The 19,523-nt window shown below is 35.9% G+C and overlaps 2 protein-coding genes across 2 annotated transcripts; both read right to left on the bottom strand.

Annotated features, from left to right (window-relative positions):
* Nucleotides 1-1,712: 1,712 nt before the first annotated feature.
* Nucleotides 1,713-8,736, bottom strand: LOC113706962 (phospholipase D beta 1-like). The gene is made up of 10 exons (XM_027229070.2): nucleotides 7,459-8,736; nucleotides 6,588-6,704; nucleotides 6,000-6,194; nucleotides 5,205-5,453; nucleotides 5,055-5,123; nucleotides 4,814-4,961; nucleotides 4,305-4,453; nucleotides 2,893-3,069; nucleotides 2,606-2,803; nucleotides 1,713-2,361 (listed from the first exon to the last, which is right to left on the bottom strand). The coding sequence occupies exons 1-10, from the start codon at nucleotides 8,404-8,406 to the stop codon at nucleotides 2,068-2,070; spliced, it is 2,544 nt and encodes an 847-aa protein (XP_027084871.2). The 5' UTR covers nucleotides 8,407-8,736; the 3' UTR covers nucleotides 1,713-2,067.
* A 3,250-nt stretch (nucleotides 8,737-11,986) lies between these two features.
* Nucleotides 11,987-18,008, bottom strand: LOC113706874 (homeobox protein HD1). The gene is made up of 5 exons (XM_027228909.2): nucleotides 17,548-18,008; nucleotides 16,952-17,072; nucleotides 13,572-13,762; nucleotides 13,212-13,343; nucleotides 11,987-12,406 (listed from the first exon to the last, which is right to left on the bottom strand). Exons 1-5 carry the CDS (start codon nucleotides 17,866-17,868, stop codon nucleotides 12,266-12,268), a joined length of 906 nt encoding a protein of 301 aa, XP_027084710.1. The 5' UTR covers nucleotides 17,869-18,008; the 3' UTR covers nucleotides 11,987-12,265.
* Between the last annotated feature and the right edge of the window lie 1,515 nt (nucleotides 18,009-19,523).

Here is a 19,523-nt window from a genome sequence, read left to right as displayed (position 1 = left end):
ACCTCTACATTTCAATTTTACGTCTGCTCGTTCATAATTTTTTTACAAATTAACTTTTTCTAATTTAAAAATAATTTTAGAATCTTTTTAATTCCAATTCCATCTTTTTATTCTTTTACCAAAATTTTATTTTCAAGTGGGATTTTTGGGGTGGGAATTATTTGTGGCTGTTTAGTTTAGTACATAGGGGTGGGGTGAGGGGGAGGCAATTTGTGACTGTGACTGTGCATGGTAGTTGTGCAACGCTTGGACAGGCGAGGGAACACACGGACGTGTGGCTGACGAAATAATGGGCGATTATGGGGAGGGGCACATCTCAGGCCTTTTAATATGCTTTTATTTTTTTTAATGATTGGTAAATCAGATCTTAAAAATACTTTAATTCCAGATAGATCAGCAACAAAAATCCAGATCCCAATGGAGGTAGCATCTTTACATGGTACTACTAGTACTTATTTCTCATTGAGCATTTCAAGTTCAACACTCCCTCTCAAAGGGGTTTTTTTTTTTTTTTTTTTTTAAAAATAATAGGTACTTATTAACTAACGACTGAATCATATTCAAACCTATTCTGTGAATACATGCATTACCAATTATTACCTTCTTTTGCATTTATGTTTTTCATAAATTCAACATTTGAACTGAGACGCTAGCATGAATATGAGCACTCGTTAGACAAACAAACATTACATTGCATTAAACTCCAAATATTCAATTGCCATATACTCCCTCCGTCCCACTTTGTTAGTCTTGTTTTCCTTTTTCGTCCGTCCCAAATTGTAGTCCACTTTCCCATTAAGAAATATAGTAATCTTTCAAATTGTCTAAAATACCCTTATTAAATATCTTGTTATTAATACATTGTTATTAAATACTAACCCACTGCATTGAATACATTGAGCTTTTCCAATACTAACCCATTAGCTGTAACTGATATTAATTGGCACTCTTCGTGATTAGCATAAGGGTATTTTAGGAAATTATTAATCTAAATTTATGTTTCCAACCAAATTAATTACACTTTCTTAATCTGTGTGAAAAAAAAACCAAGACTAACAAAACGGGACGGAGGGAGTATTATACTTGTTACCAAGGTGTAAATAGTTAGTGCAGGATCAATGCGTATATGGTAGATCCGGAGAATGGGAGGATACTCTATAAGCAAGGGAGCATGTGCAAGTGCATGCAGTTGTACGTTTTCTATTAGATCATTGTTCATTATACAATTCACAAAGCTGCCAAGTGAGGGTACCGAGAGAATTGAGGCTGTGGATCGATGTGGGTAGGTAGTGGGGTTTGTTTCAACATGAATTTTGGATCTCGATCGCAACACTAAAACACAGTAGTACATTAATTTTATCTGAGGGAAAGTAGTTTGTCAATTGCATCTGGTGATGAGTCGTTTAAGCGAAAAGCCTGAACAAGTTCGTTTGTCAATTGCATCAATCCTGACAATACACCGTAAAATTAAATGAGCGTTTAAATGAGTCAATACCTTCGCTTGTATGGCAAGTAACTGCTTGAAATTTTAGTTTGATAAAAAATTAATCTGGCTTATTATGCATGATATAAGTTGGTGGAAAATCTCCAATGAACCTCGTCTAAATGTGTATTGCCATGTTAGCATGTCTACTAGCCTCAGAGCTATATATGCTTTGGTGAGATAGAGAGAGTGCTATACTATACATGACCAAAATTCCACAGGACATGCATTGAAAAAAAAAAAATTGCAGAACGAATAGGTTCTGGTAAACCAGAAGATTTTTACAGAATTCTTTTCCCTCAGAAGAAATTTTTGACTAAAAAAGAAAACCGCAGACTAAAATTATCTGCAAAAATTACAAAAGATCGATGGCAATCATCGAAGATTACAGCTGATTAAATCTATACTAAACAACATCTGCCCAGCACCCATCTATAAGAAAGGGAGAAAAGGAAGAGAAGAAGAAGATCTAAGGAGGGATTCATTATAGCCAAAAATGTCTACTGATCTGAAACTGCTCCAAAGCCAGAGAACTAATACGACTACGCTGATGGAGTTAGAACTTGATTGAGGGATGCATTTGATCAGATGGTAAGATTTTCTTGAATGGCAACAAATGTTCCTACTATGTTTCCACCCATGTCCGGGAATGTTTCACAACCTCGAAGAGGCGTAACTTTCCCCATAGCATCCACCCCAACAGGATACTTGAGAAGGTGACCCCTCATGTCAGTTACTTCTTCAGATGCATATTGAGACCAATTCAGCTCACCTAGTGCTCTTACACGTCTAACACATTCAAGGCTTTCTGGTCGCTCAAAGCATCTCTCCAGAAACCCAATGTGCTCTGCCCACAGCGACATTCTGTAGCCAAATATCTGCATTCAAATATGCAAAAGAATTTTTTGTTTAAAACATACATTTAGCATCTAGCGAAGCTTATCAATATCTAGGCCCCGAAGATAAATAATTGCCTTGTATGATCCATTAGATATGTGATATTTAAGCTTAGATCAGTACTCAAAAGAAGCCCCTATTTCCAACCAATGAATTCAAAATCATGATAATATAGCATCAGTTTCAGACATGATTTGAGAATTAGTTAGACCTCAAAGTATGTACCTGTCCACGCGGTCTGGTGTGTTTCCTTGCCAATGTATTATAAGGTTGATATGCACCCATTGCAATTTCAGTGTCTCTAGTACCTTCCAAAGAGCGCTGGTTAATGTTTGCAGATCCAAGGATTACATACTCATCATCAACTATCATCCCTTTTGAGTGGACATAAATCATGAACCGGCGGCTCTTCCGACTGCGTACCTGATGTGATATGCGACAGACCAAAAATCAAGAAATAAATTTATTTTGGATGCAACCTAGAAAGTAGTTAAGGTGTGAAGAATATGTACTTGAGGAGTGTTTGCGGCAGCACTACTCTTGGCATCTGAAATGCCTCCATGCCCTTCAGCCTCACGATTTCCAAGGCAAAAGAAATTCAAAAAGTCTTGAGGTTCGTACGTCCTCTCAAGCCCTACTTCAACTAAAGCTTTGTAGATGGTGTCATACATCATTTGCATTGTATTATGCTGGAGAAGAAATGAAAACATCATTCATCTCATTAGATGGAGAACAAGCCATGTCATCATTCACATTCAATCCCTTTGACTTAGTTGTGATTAACTAAATCAAAATTCTAGAGCAGCTAGAAGAGGATACAGCTCCAGAATGATTATTATTGCAATAGCATGTGATTCCAAAAGAAATAAGACTAATAGAAAGAGAATTTATCCACATAAGTGACATGAAAATATTTATAGGCATGCTTCTAGCACTTTTCATAAAGTACCTTGATTAGCATCTTCCAAGCAGCATACCACATACTGGTTAAATCAGAACATGGAGGCACATGGCAAAAACCAACATTGTTTCATTTACTAAAGGCACCTAAACATTATTCTCTCCCCTTGTTGACCAATAAACATGTTCAGATATTACTCAAACTAAAGGTCATCAAACAGAAGATAGAGCTCTAAGACTATCTTCGTGGATCCAAGCCATAAGCACTTTACAAAACTTTTGTCGCTGTTAAGATAATGTGTAAGCATCTGCACTAAAACTTGAGTTCCTTTTACTTGACTATCTTGCAATTAGTTGCATTACATCAATGACTTAGAAGTTATGTATAAACACCCCCCCACCCCCCCAAAAAAACATCCATGCATATGAAATGGATAGAAAACGAAAGGAGGGTTTGGGGTAATTATCTTGGCCAAACACGAGTGGCTATGTGCAATCAAGAGAAACTGGGGAAGTAAATGTAGTTGATAACTCTTTTAGTCTGTTGACATCTATGCTTGCATGCACACTGTGATAATCAAATTTTAATGAGATCAAGAACCAGCTACTGAAGTAATGCTTGGTTCACGAGATTAAAGAAGCACATGTAGACTAATGAAAGTTCTGAATGTAAGGGGCAATCAACATAGTATAGACCAATAGAATAATGAGTTAATACAAGCATACTTAGGAAATAAGTAGTTGTATTGTAAAACTTAACAAGTGCCGTCATAGCCGTGGAAATTTTAGGAGGAGGACGTTCAAAACTTGTGCAGATGTCAGCAATAAAAAAACAGTAAGAGATATCAATGCAAAAGCAGAAATCACAATGCTACACACTGATATTATAAACCAATTGTTCCCTTTGACTACCATGGCATAGAGTCCTAAATCGCGGGATAAATGGCATATAACATAATGCTAAAAATGACATGTTCGATCTGACAACAATGAACTGAACAGGATAAAAATAGTTGGAATCTACCTGCCAAAATAAAATTCTCTGAGTTGCAGTACTAGTAGGAGCACCTTCTGGCCACATGGGGAGAACAATATATGCTGAAAACCTCTCATGTGCTCTAATTTTATTTGCAATTTTGAGTGCAATTTCCATCGGAATCAAATTGTTTGCACCTGCAGGTAGAAAAAATCTCATAATTAGTCCCAGAATATCTCTAGCTTTTTCAAGGCCTATCAGAATTTAGATGACCAAAGTAAGTTTAAGGTCCCATTGCCACCACTGGAAGCATAGCTTGCACAAGATATTATACTTCTTTTTACCTCCTTACACATCTATGAACTATCATAAGCAACAGGATTGCAATTGGAATTGAGGGCTTGAATGCATCTATAGAACACTTTAAAATTCTGATGTATAATTTGTATCTACTCTATATAGTTTTACAGTGCAAGTACAAAAAAAAATTGCTGCCAAAAGACTATAAATATAGCAATAGTGATTTTTCATCAGCAATACAATCTAAGAATCCTTACCTAGATCTTTATAGTTATTCCAATTGTAGGATGACCCAAGGAAGTACTGATTCTCGATGTAAATGAAATGTTGGGCAGCACGGATTGCCTTTACATATGCAGTATGTATACTCATGTCTATGAGAACATTCTTCCCACACAAGAGGTTCTGTCATCATTCAGTGAAAAAAATTTCTCAATCGTGGAAGAGAGCGTGGATTCACAGCCTTGAGAATCGGGTATGAGCTAAAAGTCGCCTCACCTTGTCTGTAGCATCTTTTGGATCTTTTGGAAAACCTTTAACAGAGCTTGAATCGATTGAACGAAAAACCTACATAAGAAAGTAATTGTATCATTAAATAGCCAAAACAAAAATGTGAACAACTAATTCAGAACTGCAATCATCTTATACCTGCACATGCCAAGCCTCTGGATTATCATCATGTTGAATGGACACATCATGTATTCCTAATATTTCAGGAATCCTTTCAAGCTTGAGCAGTGAATCATCAAATGACGATTTCATTTTCTGAAGCCCATGACGCTTTGAAGCCCTCAACCAGCGCTCTTCAAAGTTGGTTAAGATATCGTAAGCAGCTGGGCCATCAATTCGACAATGCAAATCATGCCATGCTTCTCTGGGACACCCTGCTGTAGAACCCTGTAAAGCATATAAGAACAGGAAAAGAGAAAAATTAAGTAAATTTTGTCTCCGTTGCAGAAACTTAGCTCCATGCTGCAGAACCAATGTTCAGGGATTATTTTGACCAGACTTACCAGTTTAAACTTTATCAGTATAATCACATTGAATCCTGAGTAATTGTTTAGAAAGTTGTCTTCGCTAGTAATTTCTTTAGTATAATTGCATAAGCTTTTATTCATAAAAAGTTTAGCATCTCTACAAAGCATAGCAATTTTAAATAGAATTCCCAAATATCAGAATGAAGCAGTAAATTGCAAACAATATTCAGGAGACCAAACAGTAATTGAAGAACTTGACGCATCAAATTTCACTAATGTGCCTGGATGGTTCACTAAAATATGTGAATCTAACACTACTAAATTTGAGATGCACTAAAATATGTGAATCTAACACCACTAAACCTGAGGGTGTCATTATGTCATATGCTTATCAAAACAGGAAAGAGGAAGAAGGCAATATCATAGGTCAGATAATCAAATAGTACTTAACAAAATCAGGGATTACCGTATAATTAGGATTATGATAGTCCTCTTTGTGTACAGTCTGCAAAGTTCGAAAAATGGGGTGTTCTGGAGTATCATATCTCCCTGTGGTTAAGTCAAGTCCTCCAATAAACGCTATGATTTTTCTCTTATAGTTACCTGCATCAGCATCTACAATCACACTCTTCTGATGGTGAGTGTAGATTGTTCCCACCTCCTGATAAAAACCAAAATAAGTCTAATGTTAAAACTGAAAAGTTAAATTGTGTAATAGCAAATGGAAAAGGAAGGATGGTGTAGACAGTGATGGCTAATCCAGAAGCATTAATAGATACATAGTTAGAGACTTAGAGCTTGATAAAGAATCATGATAGGACCAAAAAGAATGTATCAATTGCTTGGGTAAGAAAATTTTCATTTGAATCCATATGACTATACCAAAATGCATACATTCTTTCCTATTCTTTACCTGATTAACACTGTAGACCTGCAACAAAAGTTTTATGCTATTGCTGTTATAGATAGAGGCAGTTCTTCATTTCATACAGTAGATTTAGGTCTGGGAAATATATAATGATGTAAAAGAATATATATGTATATATCAATAAACCTTTTTTTTGGCCCAGCTATGCCCTTTTCCAGCAGAACGGGGACAGAGCAGAACTTGAACTGAAGAATGCTTAAAGAATCTACGAGTCTCCTCATCACTGGTACCCATGACCCCCTCCTGAAAATCAGCAATAATGAAAACCATTACATAACTAATTCTAACTGAAAATCAGCAATAATGAAAACTATTACATAGCTAATTCTAACTGCAAAGGAATGCAAAAGCTAAAATTTAGCTACAACACTGCAGGATGAATAAAGCAGCAGAGATAATAACATCTTTCACTACGAATTCATTACGTGTCCTCAAGCCAAAAGATAAGGTTTGATCTATACAAAACAATACCGTACTTCCAATGAGAAATATTAGTAGATACTGCTAGCATTGCCTATGGGACATAGACCTCCCTATCAATACCAAAGAACTCCTCAAATCAAAGTATGTTGTGAAAGCAGGCAATGTTAGGACTTAGGAAAATGGTGTGAGGAAATTCTATTAGGCATCTATGACGGGTTAGAAGATGAAATGAAGTTATCAGTCTAAAGCTCTAGGGAAAAAATAAAAGCCATTAACCCCACCCAAACATTTTTCAAAAGATGTAACATAATCACCACTACATGAATTAAGCCATTTCCGCTTTCTTTCCGATCTAAAAAATAATATCCAAAGTTGCAACCTCTTTCTGGTTGTTTACTCTATGAACTAATCAATTTACATCCTAGTTTATATTTATAAATGCACTTTTAAGTGGTTCAGACATATGCCAAGTGCTAATTTCTTTAAGGTTGAGAACATAACAAAAGAAAGGTAAGGGGAAACAAACCAGAAATTCTGCACTAAATGCGTAAGAAGAAGTGATATGATTTCTTACAGTTTTAAAGCCCAAAATGCTCCTGGAAGTGGGATCATCCCAAACTAGAAGCAAGACTCTTACACCTTCCTGAGACTTTTCTTTTAGAAGGTCTCCCAGAATACTTTTCGTTGGGTTGCCAGTATCTCGAACAAGGGAAACTAGGTGGTTGACAGACCATCCAGTGATGTAGACCAGACGTTGAGCCTGACTTATGGCATTGAAGATGTCATGCCAGCAACGTCCATGCTGGTACTGCAAACCATTATCAAGCATTGAACTTGGAAGGCTACCTTCATGTACATGAGCATCTTGATAAAGCTGAACATTTCCGCCCCTCCTAAGGGGAAAATAAGTACCAGGGACACCCTGATAAGGACCTGATCCAACTCCACCATGATAAAGAGGCACTTTCTCCATTGGGGTGTACTGAATTGATAAAGTCAAGACTGCTCCTTGTTTACATGATTTTCCACTAGCATTAAGAACTGGAAATGTACCCTCAACTTTTGCACCAGAGAATATTTGTTCCACTGGAATCCCAACTGCCCCCATGATTTGTGACCCTACAACATCATCATCTTTAACAACAAAATGCACTTCTGCTGCATGATGTGCAACAGGGACATAAAAGTGCTGCATCCAAACAGGGTTCTCACTATTTCTAATCACAAAAGTTCTACCAATAACTGCATTAGAGATTGAAATTGTTACATAAGGATCACTTGTATTCCCTTTCGATGAACTTCCTTCAGTTTTGCCTCCCAGTTTAAACCTATCAATAAAATTTTTATGAAACTGATCCAAGTTTGGAAGATTCTTGGCATCTTTCACCCAAATATCCAAATTCCCATGCAACAGTAACACCTTCAATGACCCCTGAGAGGTCTTGAACGGCACAACTTGTACGCCCTGCCCGTGCCCTGAGCTATCATCAGACAATGAATCAGAATGAGTCAAATGAGACATTTTAGCACTTTCCCAACGGCACCACCGGAAGGTAAATGTAACCAAACTTCAAAAGTCCAAATTTTGACCAACGCTCACATCAACAATGCTTACTGACTACTATCTTCTGATCATCCGAAATCACCCAAAAATAAAAGTCAACTTTGACTTAAATTTCTGAAATATCAGCAATAATCTGTCAAAAATAGAAAAGGGGTGCTTACTTGATCGAGGTATCAAATTCCTTCTTGAATGATTATCAGTATCGGAAAATGAACACCTGATCTAATCAAGGTTCTGCAATTGGGATGGTAAATATGAAACCGATCCTCACAAGTTGTCTCTTTGATAGACAGAGACAACGTGTGAGGATTGTTTCAGAAAATGGCAATGTGGGTTCTGTTTGAAAGTGAAAAAAGAATTGAGGATTGGGTAAAAGTCTTGTGCAGATGTGAATTGGAAGAAGAAGAAAAATCAAGAAAGAAGACGGCTTTGACGTTGAACAAGTAAGCAGAAGAAAGGTCCACATTGGTGAAACAGCCTCCATGTGTAATTAAAAAATCAAACGAGTGGAAGGATCTCAATTCTCAGGTGGAAATATTAATGGTAAACAACCTCCTAAACGAAAACAAGAAAAGCCACAAAGATTGCAATTGGTTCTTTGCCGTTAGTTTTAATGAATTGGGCTCAAATTTAATCTGCTTATTAAAGTCCCATACTAAAAATTGTCAACATTCATTTTTCTAGTTTTTTTGTTTCTTTTGGCACAAATAGAGAGTTATAGACGGGAAATGGAAGCGGGAAAAAAGACTCTGAAGACTTGTTGGTAAGGACAGGTTGCGGGAGGAAAGACAGAGGAGAAAATTTCAAAACAGACTGCTGGGAAGTAAATCCCAAGTCTTTCTAAATTCTAACTCGTGGATAGGGTAAACGGAATTACCAGAGTCCTTTGTTCGTCAGTATTAAAAAGTTGCCATCAGCCGGCAACTTTGGATTTAGGAAGATGATGAAAGACGGTCCTCAAATTAAGAATAAGAAAATGGGTTGAAATTGCACCCCAAAAAACTATTCACAAGTCACGCTTTGCACCCGACCCGGAATTTTTGTTTTCAACAATTTAGTTAACTTTAAATTTTTTGCAATTCACCACGATTAAGTAAATTCTTGCAAATTGGATCAGATTTTATGTGGCCGGTGGCTGGTAAGAAGGTCCTTACAGCCCTTGTTTTCAATGTCCACCAAATGCCTTTTTTTTTTTTTTTTCAAATCAAGAAAGGCGTCAAATTATGTTTTTTTTTTCTTTTCGTTCGATTTAATAAAAGCCTTATTCTTTTTCAATTATAAAAAATTTGACACGTCTCTCTCTCTCTCTCTCTCTCTCTCTCTCTCCCTCTCTCATCCATCCGTTGAGTAGTTAGAACAATTATTAGCTTTGACCTGAAGGGCAATTTGGCATCTTAATTTCTTGATATTGAAAAAAAATAATAGAAAGTGTTGAAAGGGTCTCTTTACCACTCACTGGTTGGATGAAATCTACTCCAATTTATTGAAACCTAGTTAACTGCAGTAGATTGCAAAATGTTCGAAATTGAAGTTAGTATATCACGTAAATTGAAATGCGGTCTAAGAATAATTAAAGTGAGCAATAACTTTGTCAAGTTAAGAATAAAGATTGTTGAGATGTCTCTAAAGTAATCGTCAAGTTAGCGTGAATAAAGACAATCGTCAAGTTAAGAATAAAGAATTGAAATGATTTCAATTGATCATGTAAAGTTGGCATTTGAAAAGCAAAATTAGAAGTAAGATTATTCGTTTTCCACTTCCTCTCCATTTCATAATACAATTTTTAACAAACCCGCCCCTCCATTTCTGGAAAACCAGTTCTAACTTGATCTTTTTAAGTGTCGAGGTATCAAGGAATATTAAACTATACACTTTTATCCTTTTTTTTTTTTTTTTTGTATGTGAGAGGTTTTAAACTCATAATCTCGTGCTCACAATCCCTCCTACTGTATTTCCCTAGCTACGTGGTTAACATCATAAAGACTAGGTGCAATGCATTGATGAGCTACTGACCAAACATAACATGAAATAAGTTATTCATAGGAAAATAGTGAACATGCTATTATACTGATGTGGAGAAAGATTTAACTACAAGGTATGCGGATAAAAAAGTTCTACCACTGGTCTGTGCTTAATTTTTACCGATTCATATGTATTAAAGCCCCCGAGTTTAGAAGCTATCTTGCTTTTAATGCAAGTTTTCGTCAATTAAGATACAGAAGATCAGCATAATCTACCCTTTGTAGCTCCATATTTGTGATCGAACGAATTACGACACATACTGAAAGTTATAATAACTTTAAGTAATGTTGCATATTTATGTCACATTTCCAACAATCAAATATAATCGTCATGCAAAGTTGCTGTCAGAAAGTTAAACTTACATACACACATTTATTTCCAGCATCAATTTATGCTGGAGAAGAATTTTGGGCCAAAGACTGCATTATTTACCTGCGTTGTTAGCAGGGGGAACGGTCAATGGCGGAGTTAGGAATTGCAATTAGGGGGGCGAGTCGTTGTTATTTAGACCAAGTCTAAATAACTTTCAAACATTATTGTTTGGGTCCTTGAGAGGGGGGCAAAGTGAAATTTTTTATCAATTTTTTGGGAGGGGGGGCAAAACAATATAATAAAAATTTTTTTACTTAGAAATTTTTTTTATAACAATTGGAGGGGGGGCAAAGTGAAATTTTTTTATCAATATTTGGGGGGGCAAAACAATATAATAAAAAATTTTTTTCTTTTAACAAGTGGAGGGGCGGCGGTTGCCCCCCTGGCCCCCCCCTTCCCTCCGCCCCTGGGAACGGTGGAATTTAAGAAACGAAGATGAGAAAGGAGAATTTAAATTCATGGCCTGTAATTCTTGGAATCTTAATTTAAAAAAAAAAAAAAGAAAGTCCCTCTTCTTCACAGCTTCCAGATTTTATTTTGCTTTAATTTATTTTGATATATTTTCTGTTACTACCTTATAAGTGATTTAATCCCATAGCTAGTCGTCATAACCATTTATATCCTAATCACCTTCACACGATTTCGACTTACTTGTTTATGACGCTTTGGACTGATAATAAGACAATCGATTGCCATTAGAGTATTTTAGTACCCTAATTAAACTATGCAAGAAATATTAAATTAGAAACTACAGGTTGGTATTGTTTAAAGGTGGTTGCATGCATGGTCTGTTTATTTGAAGGTGTACAATGTTGAATGACTTCAGTATGCCAGCCAAAGATTGATTTTGTTTGAATATTCTTGCCAGGCTGGTCTTCAATCAGAGTGTGATACCAATGAACTTCATGCTAATGCTATTATATTCCTACCAGGTCAAATAATCTTTTCCGGTAATGATGCACGCAAACAAACGGGATTCTGTTTATTAAAAAGATTTCATGTAGAGCGACCGTGGAGAAAAAATGCTAATCATGAAGCTGAAGTTTATAATTATGAGAAGAGGATCGGAGGAAGAACTCTGCAGACATTTTGTCCCCCCCGCTTTTTTTGATTGCATTGCATGAGTGTCAAACTTTATTTCTACTTTTGGAACAGATGAAATTGCTTGCTATACCCATCCATCACATGAATTCCAGAATTACAAAAGAAATCTGTTAGACAGTTTTTCTTAATTCGCAGCAATCTAAAGTCATGTATGTGCGGCACCATGTTAAAGCTATTATACATTCTCACCTGATGTATGACTTCTCTATCTACCAGTTTCTTAGTTTTTGCACAAGTTGTTGTCCGGACATCTGGCTTAGTAGTGATCTAATATCAGCATGGATTTAAATGCATCGCTTGTTTCCCAGTCAAAATGTATCTATCTCTTGCGCTTGGACTTCAGGGACGTAACAGATTGAGAGCTGCTGTGCCAATTGCGCTTCCTCTGGTTGATGAACCAATTGTTAATTTGCTTGAGCTGCAACCCTGTCTCTTCTACAAGTTTTGCCTTGTCATCTTCCTGTAATGCAAAGAGAGCATGCTTATTTTTACATCACTAAGCATGAGGCAGCACTTAAGAGTCCCTATCAAGTCCTATTTGATTGGGATTATTGGTTTTAACTTAGCTTTTCCTATATATACAACCAGTGACTAGAAGTAGATACAAGCTACTAATTGTGTTCCTGAATGCAAAAGCAAGAATAGAGTTGGGAGGGGATCATTGATGTCTGAAAGAAGATCTCTCTCCACCCAACCTCCTCATGCCTTTTTGAAATCAAAGTCCAAGAAAGGGCAGCATAGACTTGCATCTTGATCACATATAAAGTTTCTGAGAAACATTGGACACTCCCATCTAAGTTTCCAGTGTACCACCTCTAAAATCACAGGCGTGCCCATATTTGGAAGGCCCCTAAAGTACTCATATTTGGTTAATTTGAAATAGTTCCTACTGTAATTAAACCAAGAAAACCAAAGTTCTGTAGATTCTACCTAAGCCCATAAAATTTTGTAATATAATTAATCCCTAGGCTCCTGGATTAGAAACAGAAAAGGAGGAACAATTTGATACTCTTAGACTCTTTCAACTGCATATGGTTAAGGAATTCAAGAACAAGGTTTAACGAAAACTAATCTCCATGCTAAAACTTTGACCTAGCTCCTAGATGAAGTATTGGAGAGTTTATTTGATTCATGGTACATAATAGTATAGTCTCCACTTTGATTCCTTGGTGTGGATTAATCAGCCCCAATCAGTTTGCTAGGGCAATATTAAGTAAACAGATGTCTGGATTTAGCTTATTGTATATTAGTCAGATTGGACTTACAGTTGGGTAAGGCCACTTTGAGTGTTGCTGCCACCAATTCTTCAGCACCGACGTAGTGTCACCTGGTAATTTTCCAGCCCTCCTTTTTCTTAATATTTCCTCTCTTACATCCTCAATTCTTGATCTGAATCCCTGCAAAGTTGTGGATGTACTTAATGCAACGACTGCAATTTCACACTGATGCAAGCTTTTGCCAACAAGAAATCAGAATATAGAAGACAGATACAATTGAAGATTTCCATGTGATGGAGTCTCTTTAGGCAATGCAAAAGTCTCTGGTAGTGTTCCACAGTTCTGGTCAGTTTTCCAGGTCAATCACAAAGATAGTTGTTGAGGTTAGGGACAGTTCCCAAAATTCACCTGTTTCAACTCAAGCTTTAGCTCCTGGCGAACTCTCTCCATCAGAGACCTTTCTGATTCTGTTGGAAGAAGAGGGCCAAATCCCATCATGTCATGTCCATCAGCTCCTGATTGATCTAACGAGAAATCCATCTGCAGCTCATCCTCATCATCTGACATCGTTGCACCACTTCCTTCACCAATATTTATGCCTGAGGTTACACAGAAAGATTATCAGTCAAACAATTAAAGAACTTACCTGCTTGCAATTGGGAAAGTCGTGACATGCCATCTTCTATTTCCTATTCTTTTACGTTAAACTTCCACTCATCAAATAATTGGCAAACAACTTGTATATTCATCAATCTCGCCAGCAATATTATGGAACCATAAAGCTTCCCCATTGCATGCATCTATATTCAAGATGGTAGTCTTAGTCTATACCTGTCCTGATGTTCATGTCTGATGCTGACAAACAAAGACCATTATCAAACTATGGAATCTTGCATAACCATATGATGCTAGAAGTTTGTTATTGATTCTTTTATTACTTTTGAAATTAAAGATATCATGACCAAAAACAACTTTAATTAGTATTTAATTATATTGCTATATTTCAGCATTAACCATCAAGAAAATTTGTTCCACTGGCATAAATTACAAGCCTGGAAGCTTGATGTCCATCCAGACCAGGCCCGTATATAGCACGCGTGATCGGTTTTTGAGTTAGAAAAAACCAAGTCTAGTTGTATCCAACCAAAACTAGTTTTCATTTAGATGCGGATTCTTGTTGATTTCGAACAAAACACCTTTGCTTTGCAGCCCATTAAGCAGTTTCCCTCTGCTCTGCCCCCAGGAACTGGATGGCCACATTGTCTACGAAACGCTTTCTAATTTGAACGCTTACCTTTTCCTCTCTCTTTGTATTTTCTTTCACAAATACTCAAGTTCATAACTTTCTGATTGTCCAAACAAAAACCATTTACAATTGCTAGGTTCCCCAGGTTCATTGCAAGAAAATTAAAATAATTATGAAAGCTTTCTCTAAAACCTTTAAAAAAAAAAAAAAGCCAACCAGTTTGACTTCTGAATGCATCAAGGGGCAAAAGAAAGACACAAGGGAACCTACTTTTACTGCTGCAAGGATTCAGCGTAATACCAATAGAGATTGAAACCTTAAGAGTTCACCGAAGAAGTATCTAAATATATCAAGTGGGATTACTAATAATCAAAACATCAAAACGGATTGAAGATCTACAAGAATGGCATGCTTTATGATTCAACGAACTTCTTTAAAAAAAAAAAAAAAAACAAAACAAAATGATTCCATGAGTTTCTAATTAACTTGTCAAGGATATAACCCTCTAAAAAGTCCTGTACAGATACAAACATCATTGGAAATTGACTGGTCCAGAATGTGACCTTTATGATAGTGATTAATCCTTGACATGCATGTGTCTCGAGAGCTCTAGACAGCGAGAGGATTTAGTAGCATCATCCATGTTGACAAAATTTATAAACTAGTGATTTGTGACTAGATATAATGGACTCCTTTCTCACTGCTTCACCTTTTGTTTTATTCTTCCATTGTGTTAATAAAGATCTTTCTTGATATGAAAGGTCCTTTCGTTATAGACTGAAGCTTTTAGATTGAACTATGCTTGGAAAATTGAATAATTCTTTTCGTTGACATTGACAATCATGAAATATATCTTATTAGTTTTTTGGCCTCAAATTTCTCCGATGGAAAATGTACCCTACACAAGTAAACATGGCTTGTTTCCACTCATTTCTCCGGGCGGCTGCAGCCAGTCTTAGTTATGTTTGGCAAGAAGAAACGAAAATACAAGCTGTAACTGGAGGTTCGTATGACAGCACCAAAAAAATTTATATAGAAACCTTCTATCTCTACTAAAATATATTAAGAATACTTATTTTAATAAAAATGAAACTGATTTTAATTAGTAGGATCATATATGTGCAGAGTTCCGATGAAACAGTACCAACTACCACAAGAAGAAAGTAAAAATATTTTGAAGAATTTATAAATATTAAACCACTTGAATTCTTCTGGATAAATTATTGAATGCTTAAACTAATTTGAATCATGAAAAAAGAAGAAGAAGAAGAAGAAGAAGAAGAAGGGCTGTTGTCTTTCTCATTTCTTGAAGTTCATGTTCCTAACAACTCGAAAAAATATATTTAGGTATGCCTTAAGAATAATTTACCTAAACCTAACGATGAACCTAAAGAAAGCATGGAGTTGCATGGTGCAATGCAACACATAAATCACTACCAATAGATCGAGCTATGTAGATCTAGCGAGAAATTACTTATTTCTGATGCCACTAGTATAGGTGAGACAAAGGAAAAAATATTAAGACAAAGGAAAAAATATTAAGGGGCAAAACCAATTAAGTGTTTGCATTTCAATCATGAAAAATAAGGAAATATAATAAAAGTGAGTACTCCTTCGAGTATATCAAATTTTATACCAACCCTTTCACTTACAAATTTCTTAGGTAGATAAACATGCAACGAAAACAGCCCTCTCACTTTAAAGTCCAAAGTTTCTCCATTTCTCAAGAAATTGATGCACTAAAAAGTATGACTATCTACCCGCACTATACACAAGCATGCACCACAGATCAAGAAAGTCAGTAGAGAAGGATTTAGTTCAGAAGTTTTAGTAGTAGTCAAAACTTAAACTGATACCATATATATTGAAGTCAATCAAAAGCAGAACCAAAAAGAAGAAAAAAAAATGATTATCAATTTGATCCTCTAGTCAATATTGTATATCGTACGGATAGGTTTCCAAATTTAAGAGTAAACACACAAGGCAAGAAATGTAGAAAACCTAACCATTCCTTTCAAATGCAGCCCCTCATCGGTTGGTGCCTTGATGGTGGTATATTGGACCTATCGGTTGTTGCCACCCTTGCTGTTGTGCTTACTTGTTACAAAGACAACCAACTAAATCCCTTCCTAACCTAACTTTAATCTAAAAATTTAGAGAGGTCCCCACCCCACCCACCTTTAGTTGTACCTTCAAAATAAACTTGCTAGAAGTCTAAGAACCCCAAATTGAACTTTCTTATCCCTTCTGCCCACCAAACTCATCATCAAACCAATAATCTCAAAATCAAAAGATCAGCACATCCCATCACCATCCCCAAAAAACAAAACTACCGTAGCATTATTGATTCAAGAAATCACAAGTGGAAAGATTAAAGAAAACAGCTGATATATATATATATATATATCAAAGTCCAATAATCCATGCAACAAAAACTGGCCTTGTGCTTGTTGAGTAAAATTGTACGGATAATCATTTATGGTAGCGTATTCTCATATTATGCTGCACAAAAGAAGATTAACTATTATTGCTTCTGCTTTACCCGTCAGAGCTTGTAAGTTCTGCTCAATTTCACGGCAGGCCATGACTGCTTCAACTGCATGGACTCTGACATGTTGTTGAAGCTGCTCTTTAAAGGAGCACAAAACTAACAAGTACTGTCCCTGTTGCATTTAAGGAACAATGAAAAGAACCCATAACTATTTCAACTTTTTAAGGATGAAATACATTAAAAAGAAAAAAGACGAGTTGTTTCTTCCACAAGATTTTATTGAAAATGAAAAACACATAAAATCCAGAAGAAAAAAAAAAAGAAACAGAAGAACATGTAATACTGTCCTTGTTGAATCTAATCACCAAAACCATTCCTATTTCATTCTTTTCAGCTGAAATGCAAAGAAAAGAAAGGAAGAGAAGATTTTTGTTACTGAAATAAAAAAGGAACAAAGAAAAAAAAAATTTGTTTTTTTTTGGATAAAAGAAAACCCTGGTACTATCTTTGTCGCATTGGTCACCAAAACCGATTATCATTTTAAGCACTTTAAAGATGATATGCGTCATAAAGAAAAGATTTTTATTACAAAAACCCCAAAAAAGATCACAACTTTATTGAGAAGCAGGAAAAAGCTAGAGACCTACCAAGAAATTATCAAGGTCTTGCCTTTCATGGGGAGATAAGGAGTGGGAAAGATGCTGCTGCTGAGAAGCATAAGATCTTAAAATATGGTGAGATTGAGAAAGCTGAGCATCAATAAGAGGTAAGTGATCAATAGGAGTTGCTACACGAAGACATGCTACATGGGCTGAAAGCAGCTGTTCATACAAAGGATGAGTAGCAATCTCAGCCTTAAGTTGTCTATTTTGATAATCACCAGCTGGGATTGCCACTGAAACATCACCTAAACCACCTAGTCCTCCGCTTCCACTCCCAGCCATCATGCCTAAACCCTGTTCCTGCATCTTTTTCCACCCGAAGAAATGTTCTTTTCTTTTCTCTTCTCTTTATGTATGCTGTCACGTACACAACTTTGAAGTCATGAGAAAGAGCATCATGAGGAAAAAGGGTTTCTGATGAAAGTAAAAAAGATGGAAAAAGTGGGGTTGAGTTTTAGGACCACAAAGGAGGACGAGAGTTCAGATAAAAAAAGGAAAAAGGGAGAGGGGGGAGGGGGACAGAGTTATGTTGTTATTGGTAGTAGAGAAGTCCTAAAATTGGGATCTGATACACAAAACTTTCTGCACCTGTGCTGTAGTGTAGAGTTGCAGATTTTAACAGATACAGAGAAAAAGAAAGATGCTATCCCTATTTTAGACTGTAGCAACAGATGAGAGAGATGGATTCATGGATGGATAGAGGGCCGGTGTTATCATGTTATCAACTTCTGATTGCTTTTGTTTCTGTTTTTTTTTTTTTTTTTTTTTTTTTTGGAGTTGTTTGAATAGAAAAGGGTTCAGAGTTGAGAGGGACGGAGGGAAGGGGAGGGAAGGAGAGGGAAAGAGAGGGAAGGGGGGAAGTCACTTGGAGCTGTAGAATCATTACCATATAAGGGAAGAGGGAGGAGAGAGGTACACTAATGAGAACATAATTCATAGATAAAGCTGCTGTGCTATCTAGAAATTATCTATGGCCCGACCTGATTTTTTGGCCTTTTCAATTATGTAATATTTTCTTCTTCTTCTTCTTCTTCTTCTTCTTTTATTTTGGTGCATACGCAATATTCATTTTTTTTTTCTTTTTAGCATATGTACGTGTGTATATATGTGTATAGTACATTCTTATGTTGTTACAGTAATATTGAAAGAACTATCCTTCAAAAAAAAAAAAAAAAAAAAGGAACTATACTAGGTAATTAGAATTATAAGAGCAATTTTCTTATTTGTGATATTTACTTAAATTCGATAAATTGTCATGTCAATGTGATCATCTTCCATCTTGGAATCTATTTTAATTTTTTTTTTCAAAGTTAGAATTAGATTTATTATTTTACTCGACACGGAGAATATAGGGCGATTTCATGTTAATCTTGATGTTGTTCCACTTTAACCTTTTGGGGGCATTTAATAGAGAAGTTAGTTTTTTGCCCTTTTTTTTTTTCCCTGTTCTTACATGCACACAAATCATGTATGCTTGGAAACTCTGAGATAATCTTTCAAGTTTCAACCCTTCTTTTAAATATAATCTCTCAAATCCTGATTGAACTAGTGGTTACCAAGTAATTTTTTCGAAATTATTTGGCCCAAAATAAATTCCTCATATTCTAGTGTTGCATCACATAGAAATCTAGTAGTATCATTTTTCTTTGAAGAAAAAAAAAAAAAAAAACAGGTTCTACGCCTTCACACGTTAATTTTATAGAGATCATCATGTTTTTGTTAGAGAGAACTAACAACAGACAGTGAAAATTTCAAGCAAAGGAAATACCTAAGAAAGTAAGTAACAACTAGTTTTCCTCGACCTTGTTTATTCCTGAAAACTCCCTTTGTCTTCCATCCCAAGGAAGAAAAACATGCAACAAACTGTTGCTTAAGTTGATGAAAACATCTCCTCAGCAAACTTAAGGGTAAAACTAATCTTTCTTCATTTACTTTTTTTTTTTTTTTTGCCCCTTTTTGTT

The sequence above is a fragment of the Coffea arabica genome, chromosome 8c (genome assembly GCF_036785885.1).
Source record: "Coffea arabica cultivar ET-39 chromosome 8c, Coffea Arabica ET-39 HiFi, whole genome shotgun sequence".
Taxonomy (NCBI): Eukaryota; Viridiplantae; Streptophyta; class Magnoliopsida; order Gentianales; family Rubiaceae; genus Coffea; species Coffea arabica.
The sequence above is the reverse complement of the archived record's forward strand: the minus strand, read 5'-3'. Positions and strand labels throughout refer to the sequence as shown.